General features: G+C 38.4%; 1 protein-coding gene across 2 annotated transcripts in view; it reads left to right on the plus strand.

Annotated features, from left to right (window-relative positions):
- Nucleotides 1–16,745, plus strand: part of LOC137049759 (mucin-2-like) — a 46,512-nt gene extending 29,767 nt beyond the window's left edge. For both annotated transcript variants that reach the window (XM_067428401.1, XM_067428400.1), the window contains exons 24-43: nt 430–672; nt 925–1,081; nt 1,200–1,310; nt 1,443–1,584; nt 1,684–3,617; nt 3,993–4,190; nt 4,391–4,600; nt 4,741–4,970; nt 8,159–8,345; nt 8,496–8,712; nt 8,858–9,036; nt 10,118–10,187; nt 10,404–10,513; nt 13,252–13,283; nt 13,392–13,542; nt 13,675–13,712; nt 13,862–13,969; nt 14,083–14,122; nt 14,663–14,771; nt 16,047–16,745. In XM_067428401.1, coding sequence (XP_067284502.1) covers nt 430–672; nt 925–1,081; nt 1,200–1,310; nt 1,443–1,584; nt 1,684–3,617; nt 3,993–4,190; nt 4,391–4,600; nt 4,741–4,970; nt 8,159–8,345; nt 8,496–8,712; nt 8,858–9,036; nt 10,118–10,187; nt 10,404–10,513; nt 13,252–13,283; nt 13,392–13,542; nt 13,675–13,712; nt 13,862–13,969; nt 14,083–14,122; nt 14,663–14,771; nt 16,047–16,209 — 4,629 coding nt within the window. In that variant the 3' untranslated portion in view covers nt 16,210–16,745. The remainder of the gene's footprint in view (nt 1–429; nt 673–924; nt 1,082–1,199; nt 1,311–1,442; nt 1,585–1,683; nt 3,618–3,992; nt 4,191–4,390; nt 4,601–4,740; nt 4,971–8,158; nt 8,346–8,495; nt 8,713–8,857; nt 9,037–10,117; nt 10,188–10,403; nt 10,514–13,251; nt 13,284–13,391; nt 13,543–13,674; nt 13,713–13,861; nt 13,970–14,082; nt 14,123–14,662; nt 14,772–16,046) is intronic.
- Nucleotides 16,746–17,531: the final 786 nt, after the last annotated feature.

Here is a 17,531-nt window from a genome sequence, read left to right on the forward strand (position 1 = left end):
CCACATTTCTCTGATTTTATTTCACCATGTTCCTGGATCAAAATCTTTGGAACAACATTCCAATAAACCAGTCAGATTAGAGAGACAAGTTTACAGTTTACGTCAAGTTTTGGATTACAAAAAGGGCTAGTACTTCTGCATTTCCTTCATATGGGTAGGGTTAGGTTTAGGGGTAGGGATATGGTTAGGCCTAACTTTTCGGACATGAATATTGTTCCAGTATCAACAAAATATGTTGATCCCTGAACGTGTCTTATTTGGTATAATCACGGTAATCGATTTTAGGGCAAGTCTAGGGATAAGGTTAGGAGTATGATACTTTGTTTAATTGGAATGTTAGTCTTGGAACAACAAGAGGTTTTGATCCTGAAACATCTGCTACTGAGTGGTAAAGACATGCAATATTCTTCTTAAACTGTGGAACATAAGGGCCGAGTGTTGGGACTCTGTGGGAACTTTGATGGAAAGGTGACAAACGACCTTCTGACAAGCAGCTCCTCAGAAGTTTTCAGCATTCTGGACTTTGGGAATAGTTGGAAGACAGCAGCTCCGCCATGCTCTGATGTGACCCATGAACTATTTCCCTGTGAACGTCACTCCTACTGTGCAGCTTGGGCTCAGCGGCGATGTATGATCCTGAGATCGGACACCTTTAAAGATTGCCATCTAAAGGTATGTTGCGGTGACGTTAGTCAACTAAATAATCTTGTTTCTAATGTGTGTTGTTTGCATTTAGGCTTGGTTCATTAACAACCAATCACTGTTTCTATATCAATTCTTACATTTATATTCACGTTTATCAATCTTTCTGGGTATGGAAGTTGGTTCAGGTACACAGTGTACTTGTAATTGATTTTTTGCTATGAGGAAACATGGAACCCGTGTTGCATCAGTCAATAATTACTGCATTCTTATGACTACTAGGTGGATCCAGAGCCTTATTACCAGGCCTGTGTTTTAGAGTCATGTTCTTGTGAGTTTGAGGGAAAGTTTCTCGGTTTCTGTACTGCTGTCTCAGCTTACGCAGAGGCATGTAGTGCAAAGGACGTCTGCATCAAATGGAGATCTCCAGATTTGTGTCGTAAGTATTGTATTCTATTGTAATTAAGAATTTCCCAGAATGAGCATTTCCTGGTAAAGACCTACCTGGGTTATTATTGAGTTAGTCAAGTGATTACTGTGTTTGTTCATCCCCACAGCGGTGTATTGTGACTATTATAATGACGTGGGCCAAAGCACCTGGCATTACGATCCTTGTGGCCAGGTTAAGACGTGTGGCACTAATAACCGCTTTACAGGAAAACTTGAAGGTATTTTTCCCCTTCCTGATCTCGCTGTTGAACTGCAGCAATGCATCAGTACCGCCATGAATTAGAAATATGAAAAATTGAAATGTCTTGAATGTTTTTGGTTTTTCATAAAGCACTGCATGAAACTTTCAGGTTGTTATCCAAGATGCCCTGAGGAGACCCCATATTATGATGAAAACATAAGTAAATGCACAACTCTGGACAACTGCACATGTAAAATCATGAACAGACTGCTGTCACCTCCTTATGAAATGTGCACCCCCTATAAATGCTGGTAAGCCATTTTGTGGACTCTTGTTGTAATGCTGGATAAATATACACATGCTGTTCACATTCACAATATATATTCACAATTTATATTATTTTTCCTTAGTAAATGCTTTGATGGACAAATCGTCTGCAATTCAACGACTACGACAACAACTGCGACTACAATTTATTACACATCAACAGCTCAGCCATCTACAACTACAATGACCCACACAACCACAACACAACCAACAACAATTCAGAGCACAACACAATCACCAGCAACTACAAGCACAGTAAAATACACAACACCAACAACTAAGAAGACTACAGAATCATACACACCCACAACACATCCCTCAACAACTGAGAGCACAACAGAACCATATACAACACAGCTACCACCAACCGAGAGCACAACAGAATACACAACACACCTGTCAACAACTGAGAGCACAACAGAATCATATACAACTCCAGTAGAAAAAACAACCACAACACAGCTACCACCAACCGAGAGCACAACAGAATACACAACACACCTGTCAACAACTGAGAGCACAACAGAACCACATACAACTCCAGTAGAAAAAACAACCACAACACAGCTACCACCAACCGAGAGCACAACAGAATACACAACACACCTGTCAACAACTGAGAGCACAACAGAATCATATACAACTCCAGTAGAAAAAACAACCACAACACAGCTACCACCAACCGAGAGCACAACAGAATACACAACACAACTACCACCAATCGAGAGCACAACTGAATACACAACCACAAAACAACAACCAACAACTGAGGCAACAACAGAAGACGATACAACTTATTCGGAAGAATCTACAACACCACAGCCACCAACTTCACAGAGCACAACAGACTACACAACACAAAAAACAACAACAAAGGGGACAACAGGACCAGATACAACTCCATTTGACGACACAACCACAACACAACTACCAACTTCAGAGAGCACAACAGAATACACAACACAAAAACCAACAACAAGGAGGACAACAGGATCAGATACAACTCCATTTGAAAACACAACCACAACACAACTACCAACTTCAGAGAGCACAACAGAATACACAACACTGCTGTCAACATCTGAGAGCACAACAGAATCCTATACAACTCCTTTGGACGAAACAACCACAACACAACTACCACCAATCGAGAGCACAACTGAATACACAACCACAAAACAACAACCAACAACTGAGGCAACAACAGATGACGATACAACTTATTCGGAAGAATCTACAACAACACAGCCACCAACTTCACAGAGCACAACAGAATACACAACACAAAAAGCAACAACAAGGAGGACAACAGGATCAGATACAATTCCATTTGATGACACAACCACAACACAACTACCAACTTCAGAGAGCACAACAGAATACACAACACACCTGTCAACCACAGAGAGCACAACAGAATCATACACAACTCCACTGGAAGAAACAACCACAACACAACTACCACCAACTAAGAGCACAACTGAATACACAACCACAAAACAACAACCAACAACTGAGGCAACAACAGATGATGATACAACTTATTCGGAAGAATCTACAACAACACAGCCACCAACTTCACAGAGTACAACAGAAAACACAACACAAAAACCAACAACAAGGATGACAACAGGATCAGATACAACTCCATTTGAATACACAACCACAACACATCCATCAACCGAGAGCACAACAGAATACATAACGACAAAACAACAATCAACAACTGACTACACAACAGAAGAATATACATCTTCAGTGGAAGTCACAACCACAACACAACCACCGATTTCAAAGAATACAACAGAGTACACAACCACAACACAACTACCAACATCTGAGAGCACAGTGGAATCACATACAACCCCAATGGGAGAACCAACCACAACACAACAACCAACAACTGAGAGCACAACAGAATATAAAACCACAACACGTGAGGGCACAACTCAGCCAACAACTGAAGCTACAACCTCAGTAAAATATTCCACTCCAGAGCCAACGGTGACCACAACAGGTATGGAATTACAAATATACACTTGACATGTGTTAGAATTAACAGCTAAACAATAGTTTCTAAAAGCCAGTAATGTGATAATAAGTGAAGTTTTTATTAACAAAATTTCGGGAGGAGCACGTGCAGATAATTAAACCTGACTAAACACAAGTGGAGCACGCTCATATAATTAAACCTAATTAAACACAAGTGGAGCACATCAAGCTAATCAGCGATAATAGGGCCAAATTCCGAGCCCGGCGCCCTCCCCGCATATACGCATAATCTTTACTCTATTTAATTTGATGTAAGTGTGAACTAGTGAAAGTGATATTAAAAACCGCCATGCAGATGTATATTGTTTTTAGTGTACTTGTTTTCTCTCATTCCCACTAGGATTTATAATAGTCACTGGCCCTACTATCTCCAGTCCCCCAACATCAAGTCAAGAAGTGCACAATACCACTTTAAATCAGACAACAATGACCCCTTCCACGCTGACCCCTTCAACAGTGACCCCTTCAACGGCGACCCATTCAACAATGACGTCTATATTCAGTACTACAGTACTTACCACTGAACACTCAACTCCAGGTACTATTTCTACTCATAAATATAAATATAAATTCTGCATGATAACACAACCCCGAGGCCTACTGCTTAAACTATATATGGAGCAGATTCTCAAATTTAAAGCCAATGTGAATTGCAGTTTGTTGACCATACACTCCTTAAACTCAATTATATGTGCTACATGTTTTGATTATGGGATCTTATTTTTATGTTTTAATCAGTGTGTGAGTGCAAAGATGTGATGCGAAATCAAAGCTGGTCATGTGGAGAAACCTGGAGAGAGGATTGTGCTGATAAAGACTGTAAGGCTGGAGTGATTGAGGTCAAATCTATAAGCTGCCCAACACCCCAAATCAGGACAGACTGCCCTAGAGGCAAGATGTCTTTGGTCAAAGATAAAGATACTTGCTGTGAGAGATGGCAGTGCGACTGTAAGTAAACTAACCTGTCATACATACATTGACTCTATCAGTTGGATTAGTTTGTGGTGGGGCTATCTATTTGTCCAGCCAATGGAAAATAAGAAGATAACAAGAATATATATGAATATTTTCCCTGTTTCCTTTTTCAGGCGAGTGTCAGATTTATGGAGACCCTCACTACATTTCCTTCCAGGGCATTGCTTTTGACTTCATGGACAACTGCACCTACACTCTAGTGGAAGAGCAAGTGCTCAAACACAGATTAAGCATTACTGTAGACAACTACTATTGTGTGCAGGACTTTTCCTGTTCTAGGGGAATCACATTAAAGTATTCGGACGACATTGTCACACTTATAGCAACAGAGGATTCAGTGGAGGTAGGCTCATAATGATACATATTTGTAATAATAATAATTTGTTATTCTACTAATGTTCTAATTAGGACTGTCAAGCAATTAAAATGTTTAATCTAATTAATATATACCTTTTTATTAATATGGAGATATGAAATAATTTTTAATGAAATTATACTCTAAATTAGAACACTAATCCTGCCAGTAGGTGGTGGAAAATATCTAATTGAGGAAGTCAATAATTCATTCAATTCATTCAGTCAGCCGATTCATTCAGGTGTGAAGTAAATTAGCCTGGTTAAAACCAAACCATTCTCAGTAGTAACTGAGTTAGGCCGGGGACACTGCAAGCGTGCCATGACCGTCTCAGCTGCGTGGCGTGTCCGTTTTTATTTCGGCTCCCATGTTAACCGGTTAGAGCACACTGCCTGCGTGACACAAACGCGTGCATGATTGAAATAGAAGAGACGCCTATTTTTCACGTGACGCGTGCATGTTGGAAGCGTTTCCAGGCAAAATAGAATATGAAAAGATGTTTAGGATGTTTCATTTTGACATGAATACATATAAATAAAAGACATTTTCATGTTTGAAAGTCTGTAGATTAACATAAATGCATATATAGGCCTAATTCTAATGATAAAAAAACAACATAATTATCGATTTTGAATTATTAAACCTGTCAATACAGAACGAAATATTCTGTAGCCTATTTTGCTGTCAATACCATAGATATGTATGGTCAATAGGCTACTGCCGACGTTGTCTTTGCTGTATCAATAGGCAATATATTTATATTTAACATGAAGTATAGGACTTCCCTGTACATCAATAGCAGCAGCAGCGCCGCGTCAGACACGCTTCTGGTGTGCAAAGACAGAGAAGACGCCAGGCAGACGCCCTGTGGCTGACACGCAACAGAAACGCCACGCTCACGCCACGCTTGCAGTGTGTCTCCGGCCTTATGGTCTGGCAAAGCTTCCTAGACAAATCATTTCCAAAGGGGCGTCACCAATGGACGATGACATAGCCTATGCAGAGCGACGGAAACGGAGACGGAAACATCTGAGAGAGCAATTCTGTTTGTGATTTCAAGGAAGATGTTGCAATGACTTCTGATGACTTTTGCCATTGTTGTAACAGAAATATGATAATAGCTGGTGTCCACTGCCAACTTCATCAACATTTTAGCAAAATTTGGAAAACCTAATAGCATCACAGACCAGCTAAAACATCTCGGATTGAAGGTTGAACATAAAACAACAAGCTCTGATCGCATGTGCCCCCGTTGTAAGGCATTTGTATTGCGATTAGAACGCGATTTGGAATATTTTGAAAATAAAATAATATTGAGGAGTCTTTGGAAATTTGTGTCTCACAAACTTTATTCAAATTCAGTAATTTCAGATCTGTTAGAACATTTTCAGACTTGAGCATAGTTACGCTAGGTATTTATTTACAATTATTAATTTTTTTAATATGATTACCAGATCTAGTGTGAGGAACTAAGAACAGAAAGGCCAGATCCAGAGCTGCTGTGTGGTGTTAGCACATGGTCACACTCCCCATCCTCATCAAAGTAGCCGGTGTAATACACATCTGGTAGCCGAGTGTTGTTCTTTGCTCGGGTTTTAACGAAAAAATTTTTTTTAAATCGCTTAAAACAAACGTGATAGCTGATTCGAACGAGTGATGTTCCACAGCAGCATCCTGCTTCTTCACCGTCACTGCGCTGTCATCATCGTGTAAAGGCCGACCTAACGTTTTGATTGGTACCGCGATTTCGACGGATTAGAAATGGCTTTGATTGAGCTCTTTGCTAGACTACTTGCAAAGCAAATCTAAATTTGCCGGAAGTTGTCTGGATTTTCCCTGTCTAGAAGTAAATAGTTCTCTTTATGAAAGTGTTTATAAATCACGGGTTCACCTAATTCCTTCAAAACGCGGATTCTGAAATGAAACCACTGTGTATTGTAGGCGAAAACGAACAGTTCTGCATATTTCTGCTGGAAAAACTGAGTAGAACAAGTGCTATTTCTGGACAGAACGGTGTGATTTACCACTCGTTACTTGTGTTATATTGCTTTTATATCATGATGTAAATGTGAGGGTATTTTTACACTGGCAGTTTAGTTGAAAATGTGGCACACAAAATGAGAAATTGCTCATGTGAAAGCTGTCATGCGGACCCGGGTGAGCTGAGGTACCGAATTCAAGACTGCCGGAAGGAGGTGGTCTGAGTTTGGTTGCGCAACTTGTACTCAAACTGTGGTGCGGTTCACGTGAATATGAAAGCAACATGCACACAGATGAGCAAGAAAAGGAACCTGTGCATGCGTTTTATCAGATGGCGATGTATTTTTTAATTCAATAAAACACATGTAAGGGATGATAGTGTTGATGATTTACCTTGTATATGAGCAAGAGTAAGCCTGCAAGTGTATTTGTGCATAGCACTGGCGGGAGCGGTGCAGTGCAATTCGGGACGGTAAACCCTGATACGGCCTAATAGGTGTAGTGTAGGCTATGCTGGAAAGTAGCGATTGACATCATTCTCACGCAAAGAAAAAAACGACAAAGTAAACAACAAATGACCACATACAGCAGATCGTGTTCTTGCTTAATTTTTTTCCTTTGTGCGAGAATGACTTCTATCGCTTCTTTCCGGCATACACCACGCCTATCAATGGATGGTGGAAACACTAGCCGGATTAGGGTTTACCATTTCAAATTGTACTGTACTGCTTAGTACACGAGCCATTAGTGTAGTCCACATTTCACCTTATTCTAGCTAAGAATACGACAAGGGCTGAGATTTTAAAATTGAATTCCACAAATAACCTTGAACTGATCTAACCAGTTCTCATGAAAACTTTTTTAATACAGTATGCAATAGTAATAGGCTTTTGTTTATTTGTTTCTGGTGGACTAAAAAATATTTCACATTTCCTGGAAGTGTGGAAACAAATAGTTGATTGCAAATGTTTTAGTTTTGTTTATAATAATATTTAAGCAGTTTTACTTAAGAGTAGTCTACTAAATTGTGTATAACCTAAGCTGATCAAGCCTTTTATTATTAATACCAAATTATTCTTTAACTGAACTCAACTAAACAGATTTTGCCACAGTCTAAAGTTCTCTGCTGGTATTTGTATTTCTATGAATGTCTGGAGATGATAGTTCACCTGAGCTTTGATTCCTCTTTTTTCTAGTCGACATTGAACCGGGAGATTATAAAGCCACCGTATGAAAACGAGGTCTTCAAGTTTGAAAACAGTGATAGCCAGGTCTACATCTACATCAAACCTATCCGTTCCTATGTTTCTGTTTCACAATTTTACAATCTGATAATCAACCTGGCATTAGAGCACTTCCAAAACAATACCCAAGGACAATGTGGTAAGTTATTACAATCATTTAATCGCACGATTAAAAGTAATTAACACATGAGATGCAATGCAGTTCTAATGACAGATATAACAGACTATACAGCTAAAAATAGTTTAATGGCTGTAACCTTGGGCACTTTTGCTCCATTTGACTGCACAGGTGTGTGTGGTGGCCAGTCATGCATACGAAGAAATGGAGTGGTTGAAGATGAGAACTGCTGTGATAAGACTGCATATGACTGGGTCGTAGAAGACCCTCTGAAACCCTACTGCAAATCTGCACTCACCAATGTTCCTTGTGTCTATCTCGATCCTACAACTCCACCCATGCCCCCTCCTCTCTGCTATCCTCAGATATGTGACCTTCTTCACCATGAGTAAGCCACTGTTGGGTATTTTTATATCAGCTCAATAAGCATGCCAGTTGTTTACATAGAAAAAGATTTTAAAAGTGTGCCTGTTGCATTGCCACTATAATTGTGAGTATAATTGGTGTTGTTAACATCTTTGCATTTTACTCAGGATATTTGCAGAGTGCAGTGAAAGGATCAATCTTACGTCTGTGGAGAAGAACTGCCGGTTTGACTATTGTCCGTTCAACAGCAGTTTTGCTGCCTGTTCCTCTCTGGAGTACGCAGCATCAGAATGCAAGAAGATTGGCATTTGTGTGGACTGGAGATACCTTACCAATGGCTCCTGTGGTACGAGAACAGAATGAATATATATATTCATTATATATATATATATATATATATATATATATATATATATATATATATATATATATATATATATATATATATATATATATATATATATATATATATATATATATATATATATATAATGATTTACAGAGATGGTTTAGATTAAGCCAGGATTAAGCCTTTTTAGGCATTCAAGTATTCAAATTTTTTAAATGTGCCTTAGAAGAAAAAAAAAATAATTACTGATGTCCATCTTGAGACAAAACAATGGTCAGTGTAAGTTACTTTCAGTTAAAACAACTAATTTTAGGCTGGGACTAGACTTGTCTGTGAAACCGGGAGATAATATCAACATGTTATCATTTTAAAACCTAGCCTAAACCTATACATATATACAACTTTAGTGACCCGCAAGTCTTTCCAAATCCTTTGAGTTTCATCGACTATTCAATTTGTAGAGTTCGTATGTGGTTTTGTGGTATATTTAACTAGCATTATAGTTTCATTTAATTGCGGTTAAGCTTTGATGATAATTAATTTTAGCCATGAAAAGAGCATTTGCCATTTTAAAGTTTTCTTGGGCACTGATAAATGAAGGGCCCACTATGCAGTGGTCCTCAACCAGGGGGTACCAGATCCCACTAGGGCCTCAAGAAGACTTCATGTAATTTAAAGTAAGACAAAACAACCTGAAACACTTTCTAGATCTAGTAAATCACAAACGACTGGAAAAGGTATGCAAATTCATAGATTAAAAAGAGTGGGAACCTTAAAGAATTCCTAAACTGGAATTGGAATTCTGAAATGTAATTTGTGGAAACTTGGACTGCCAGGCAAAATTTTTGTGTAAAATGTTGGACTTTGTAGTCAAAAGTATTGAATTTGGTCTGGTGCCCTTACAAAGGACCCCTTAATGCATACAAATTTGCTTTATTATATACTAAAGATATGTACTTTGTTGATATGGCACATAAGAAATGATCTTGTTATATATTGTTTGTGTTTGCAATATTGTGTACATTCATTAGCACAGTTCGATCCACAATAAAAATGTGCCTGTTCCTCTTTGTTTTAGAGATCAAATGTCCTGAAGGAATGATGTACGATGAGTGTCGAGAGTCTCCAAATGACGTCTGTCGGGGCGGGTGAGAAAGAATTTACTTTTTAATGTCTCAAGAATTCCCACAGTGCAAGCTTTGCTTCATATTTCAACTCTCAATTAAAAGATTGAGTTTCAAGGAAAAATTCCAGTGCACCGACTAGATTAAAGAGTTTTTTTATAATTCGTAATGTTAAGGTCTAGTATCACATGTCCATGATTTCCGTATAGCCTCACACGCATCACTCTATTGTCTTCTCAGAGTTCGTGTGCCTGCAACGTCCGTGGTTGGTCTGAGATCAGGCTGCTTTTGTCCCGATGACCAAATGCTTGCAGAAGATCACAAGCAAATCTGTGTGTCTGAATGCACCAGTGAGTGACTTTCTTTACCGACAGGACACATTCAACTGAATATTTCAAAACGAATGTCTTAATTTTACATGCAAATTATACAAACAATTAATATCCACAAATATATGAATTACTGATATTGTAAACATGATTATTGTATATATTGTTCACAATTAATTATTAATTTCATTTCAGTAATATTTAATTCATCAAAAATAATAGTTCAAAAATCAACTAAATATTATTGACATATTATGCATGATTTAAAAATGCTTGTGTGCTTTAGCGGAAGCACATTTTTTTTTACACTTTTCTGTTTACTTTTTTTTTTAGTATCCTAAAACTGAATTATCTAAAGCTAAAACATATATAACATAGTGTGATGATGAGTCAACAGATTGGAGATCTAAATGCAATTTTATAAAGATAATAGTCCACAATAGAAGTCCAGAGTACAGGCAAGGTCAAAATACATGCAGGCAGTCCAGAAACAGGAAGGTGATCCAAAACCAAGAGACACGAATCATGGGCGAATGCCCAGAATTGTAGTGTTACACTTAACAAGACTTTGCCGTGAATGGCAGATTGAGCATGGTTTATATAGACTGAGGTGATGAGTCTGATGACACACAGATGTAAACAATGCTGGCTGATTATCAGGGCAAAGGATTATGGGTAAAGAAGTCCAGAGTGCGAATTAGTACTTGGGTGGGAGGGCCCTCTGGTGGCGATCGGAGGAAGCCACAGAGACTATTTATTTATTTATTTATTTATTTATTTATTTATTTATTTATTTATTTATTTATTTATTTATTTATTTATTTATTTATTTATTTATTTATTTATTTATTTATTTATTTATTTATACTAGGACAATTTATTATAATTGATAATAATAACAATTAATAATAATACATTTTTACAATTTCTACACAATAAATACACATTTCAATATTTCATTTATTATTTATGATTGATTTATTTAATTATTTTATTTAATTATAATTGTATTTTTCAACAATAATTATTCCAACTAAATATTACTGCTATATTAAAGTGTCCATGACATTCCTAAACCAGAATTATTATTTTGGTACAATTAACAACTATTAAATGAAAAGCTGTTGATGAACTAATGTGGAAATTCTCTCAAGTTGAACTATTGAGCTTTTTGTTTGTCAGAAAAACGTATCGGTTACGTATGTAACCCTCTTTCCCTGAAGGAAGGGAACTGAGACATTATGTCAGTACGAAATGGGGGTTTTGCCTAGAAGCCAATTTCCTTCGATCTCTACAAAACGAGCCAATGGCATGAAAATGCCATGGGTCTACGGAATCTGCATAATGCAACTCCGCGCCAGCCCGTCAGTATAGACGCCGTTGCATTACAATCTCGCATTATGTTACCTGCTGAGGAGCCGATGCTGAGAGCCCCGGCGGTACCAGCAGTACAGCAGTTGTGCCAGGGGGATGTAACACCCCCGTTCCCTTCCTTCAGGGAACGAGGGTTACATACGTAACCAAGACGTTCCATTTCAGTCAGTACACTCTGAGTTTACGTCAGTACTGACAAAATGGGGGTCCCAAAATAATCACACCACAACGGCTGTCAAACAAGCTCCCTGCCGTAAAACCTGGCACGAACGAGGGGCTGGGCTCAGCTTACCAAGGTACACTCGGAAGCAAATCCCTCGTAGAGTAATGCAACACAATGCCTGCCCGGAGGGAGAACTCACCTGAGTAAATAATCACACGCATCCAGTCCGTAGTCCATCCAGTAACCTGAGCATGTCCACTTAGAGATTATAGCTTAAACTAGCAAATGTGTTGGGTGTCGCCCCTTTAGTGTCGCCCAAGCTTGCAGCTCTAATTCTGTTAGCAAGGCACCATGTGCTAAGCCCAAAAGGAGGCAGAACTCAGTGGAGTGTGCCGAGACCCCTAGGGGGTCTATAAGTTCACTATAAATTCAATGGCGAGACAAGCTCAGCTTGGGGGAGCATTCCCTTTCTGCTGCTCTCCGTAACAGACAAGAATGGGTCCTGAACACTGCGATCGGTCTACGTAAGCGCAAGGTCGCGTACTGGACAGCACAGTGCAAAGGCTGGGTCTGCGTCCTCCAAGGCAGCGCTTGAAGTTTCAGCCCCAGGACAGGCTGGAACCTTGGGCACACATCCAAACTGGGGTCTCAGGTTAACATGTGAGAATAGCCAGCTCGAATTCCGGGCACGCTTCGTCACCGATAATGCCTACAGTTCTCATACCTCCTTGATAGGACCCAGGAAATCAAAAGCGTCACTTGCATCGAAAGGACCTTGGAACTCAAAAAGACTGTAATGACTCAAAGGGAGCACTCAGCAGGATAGATAACACCACTGTGAGGTCACAAGAGGGCATAAAGACCTGCTGAACATTCTAGAGTCCACCTGGTCGTGGCGAGCCGATAGCGGCCACCTAAACCTTCAGGGAAGAGGAGACAGCCATCGTACATGGAGGAAGTAGAGCACAGACCCGAACGGGCATTTCCTGGAGTCTTCCATGGAAGAGCACCAGGTGACGAAAAGGTTCCACTTCAGCGCCTAGGCCTGTCATAGACAAAACCCCCATTTCGTCAGTACTGATGTAACTCGGAGTCTACTTACTGAAAGGGAACTGACTTAGCAAAAATACTTTACCAATTTTCCTAAATAATCAATGCGTTATGCAGATATTCTCTAGAATGGGTAATCTATACATGATTTTCACACATATTTATTTTCCAGAGTGTAAAGGGCCATTGGGTCAGCCCATGCCGGTAAGAGATCATTTATTAATGCAACCACAAACTTCCTTTAAAGAATTATTAGATATTTATTGTGAATACTGCATATTGTAATCATTTGTCTGTCTGTCTGTCTGTTAGGTGGGGGCAGTGTGGGAATCAAACTGTCACATATGCACATGTAATAACCAGACTAGAACAGAAGAGTGCAGACCTAAACCTCCCGGACCAGCTCCAGTCTGCAGCGCCTTCTCCATGATGGTTTCTGACTGCTGTGACAATCAGATCTGTGGTAATCTTTCAACAGCACTACTTAGTGTAGAGTGTCACTGGCGCAAGGAATAACTATATGTTAATTATATCGATATCTACAGGTCCATTGTTGCAAAAATAGATTTAGAGTATGTTTTCTTTGCTTTTACAGTTGAGAAGAATTGCGAGTACAATGGAAGGACTTACAAGGTAAAGGAAATAGTTCACATATTTACTCACAATGGGTGTCTTGTCCGTTTTCTATAGTTTTAGAGGCCCCTTAAAGACCTTGCTGTAACTAAATTTAGCACAAAATACATTAAACAATGTATGTAACTCCCTCTCTCTGGTGCCTTCAGGTGGGTGATCGGTGGACAGACCCCTCACATCCATGTGAGTCTTTCAGCTGTAGTCAGACAGGAACTGTGGTTGAGAAAACCGTGTGTCCACTGCAAACTTGTGCCGAGGTGAGAATGATCCAAATCACATCAGTATTACAAAACAAGATCAAGTTCATGTGCATGTTTTATGGTTGAATCTTCTATAAAGCTGCTGCATTATTATGTTTTTGTGTGCCCAGGGTTTACGAGTGTGGGATGAACATCATTGCTGCTATTCATGTAGGTTTACACAAATACAGCTGTATGGGTCTAGTTCTTCCCTTATATCACCTCCATATGTTAACTGCAAGACAATATGTCAGCATCAAGACAAGACAACAGCTCAATTATGTGACCACACTGTTGGTTCCAGAAATAATTTTTCACGTTAATTTTCTACAATGAAAAAAAAAGAAAGAAAAAGAAAACAAGTGTAAGTCTTGAATCCAATATATCAGCTCCAGCATTTCAAGCGAATGAAACAAAACTAATCAAAAAGACAAGTCTTTACTATAACTTTTGATCAGTTTAATGTGAACTTGCTGGAATTAATTATCATATACACACGAAAAACAGCGTATTATATGCACACCAAAATGAGTTTTGGCGTATACATTCCACGACATTGCACACTCGTACTACTTATACGCATTTTTCATGAGATCCGGCTGGTTTGCCATTTGTTGTGACTTTACTGTGCTTCTGAACATTCAATCAAAGGATTACTGTTTTATGCTACTTAGGCCTTTGCTGACTGTTATTTTGTTCTGTGTTTCACAGGTAATGTTACATGTACTGCCAGAGTGACAAGAATGAACCTCACAATGGCTGACTGCACACAGGAAGTCGAGCTGCCTATTTGTGATGGACAGTGTGAGACACACAACAGGCAAGTATAACACCTGATTCCAAGGCCTGTTTTGTTAAAAATACATTGTTCGCTGAATGTTCATGTGGAGGTCTGTTGTAGTATTATGTGCTAAAGGCACAGATCTTATGCAGCTAAAATAAATTAGCACACATCTGTCAAACATTAATTGTTTCCTTGACAAAAAGCTCTTTGGCCACTAGATGGTATTGTCAGAACATTTGTGTGTATAATATATATATATATATATATATATATATATATATATATATATATATATATATATATATATATATATATATATATATATATATATATATATATAATTTTTATTTTATTTTATATATTATTATTTTTTCTTTTTTTCAAATTAATGATTGTGTAAATATAAGTCTCATATTAATCCTTTAGGTAACTGTATGCACAAAATTATAGCGCAAAACAATGTGCTTAAATTATGGGAAATGGCAAAATATAAAGAGCTGTTGACAAGAAAACATAAAAAAACAAGTTTAACATTAGGGTAAAAAAAAAAAAAAAACTACTACTAATAAAAATAACAGGGGCCAATGGGACTATAAGGAAATTTTCCCAAAGTGTATAACTATGATATTGTCAAGTGTTTTGAGTTTTATTTATATGTTCAAATGTTATATTTATACAGTACCTACACTGCAATTTTGTAATCAGATTTCAGTCATTTCAAACAGGCGTCTAAGGAATTTCGTTCTTTATCCCAGAAGGATAAATGACAGGGACTTTAACAACAAAATGTGGTGCCTTATCTCTGATTGTACAAACCTTTAGCTCTGTTACTGTATCATGCCATAAGCCAAATTAACATTTGTGTGTGTTTTGGAGGCCAGCTAATAAGAACTAGCTAGAAACACTGAGAGTGACTGACACCAGAGGCTGTGGTCATTAGCATATCAGCCCAGAGCAGTACAAGTAGAACCGGAGGGGTTAGATATGCATGTGTAACAGAGGCGAGCTAGTAAGAGCTGCGTGAGTAAACCTCACTCCCCTGGCTTCGAGGCTGCGTTTAGTGTCCTTGTTAGCAGGCCCGCCTCCCATGCCGGTTTGAAAGACATTCAAGAATGGCAGGTTACATTTGGTGCCGTGACCCGGATGTTTAGGGGGTTGAGTGTTGTAAAAGCCATGTAATTAAATCTCACTCCCCTGGCCACCTCCCATGCTAGAGACTCCCATGCTCGAATCCTGCTCAGAGCGGGTCGAGAAGGACCCGTTACATGTGGTACTGGAGTTCATATCCTTATTTGTTGTGTTTTCTTGCAGGTGGGTTCATATTAACGGGACGCTGCAGCTTGAACAGAGTCACCAGTGCTGTAAGGAGAAAGGTTACGAGATGAGAGATATAACACTGACGTGTAGAAAAAGTTCTCTGACCCACTTCACATACAGACATGTCACAGGCTGTGAGTGCAAGGCCGAAGGTTAAGTTTACTTGACATACAAATGAATGAAAATCTTAGTTAATGCTACATTTGATTAATTTTGGTCTGTGTGTTTTTATGGATAATTAATAATTAGCTGCTGATGTGTGGGATGATTTTGTTACAAACCAACTAAACATACATCTGTCATTTATTTTTGTTATGGGTTGAAATGCTTAAGGGAATCAACTTCAACCTCATTGCTAGTCAAAGATCTGTGTGGCAATCTGTGCCAAAATCAATGATTTTCTTGTCTAAATAATCCTGGTGTATTTTTATCTTATTTTGCCATAAACCTACTACAATTATGTGCTATATATTTTAATACACATTGTTTTCAATTATCATTTTGCTTTCTGACCATGTCACATGTGAATAACGGCATGCCTATATGTATCTGTACTTTGAATGTGATTTCATGACCAAATCAAACCTGTGATTGTAACCTGGTATCAGGGTTCAATGCCTCAGAGGCTTTTGTAATCCACTTTTATTTCCTCATTAAATCATTAATGAGATAATAAATATGAAACTTGTGATATTTCAAGGGTGTTTGCTTTTACATTGCCCTGTTATAAAATCTTAAATATAGTGGGAGCTATACTACTATAATTCATTATATTATCAGTATACATATTTGAATGAAATATGATAAAAGTTGAAAAGTTTTGTTAAAAGAATTTTAGTAAGTTCTAGTATTTGGTATGGCTTCAATTTTTTTAAATTATATTATGCCCTGTTCATAAGATATACTTCTCTAGTATTATATACTATACTATACGTCTCTGGTGTCCCTAGAATGCATATGTGATGTTTCAACTCAAGATCCCTACAGATCAGTTATTATAGCTCTTTAAATGTGCCCCTATTTGGGTTTGATCAAAAACAGGCTATTTTTGTGTGCGTCTCTTTAAATGCAAATTTGCTTTTGCTCCCGGCCCCCATTTTCAGAAGAGGACAGAGCCTTTAATTACAGCTCATCCTGCAACAACAAAACCAATATCATGTCATATCATGCAATATCATGTCAGAAATTGTCAGTAGCGGTGCTGTACAATGACAAAGAGACTCAGTAAGAAGTTACAGTTTTTAGAATGTACAGTAACTGGGCATTTCTAAATGGTTAGTGGATGCATTTATGTAGTTGTTGTTCAGTTAAGTTGATTCAACTCGGCGACTAGCATGTACCGTCAGTTAATCTAAAAGTCTTTCAGAAACAAATCAGGTATGATAGCCATACCTTCAGACTGATGGCAGAAGTTCTGGACTCCACTACAGCCCACAGTTTGACTGACATGTAACGCAACCAATCGCAATTCGCTTGTCC

The sequence above is a fragment of the Pseudorasbora parva genome, chromosome 20 (assembly GCF_024679245.1).
Source record: "Pseudorasbora parva isolate DD20220531a chromosome 20, ASM2467924v1, whole genome shotgun sequence".
Taxonomy (NCBI): domain Eukaryota; kingdom Metazoa; phylum Chordata; class Actinopteri; order Cypriniformes; family Gobionidae; genus Pseudorasbora; species Pseudorasbora parva.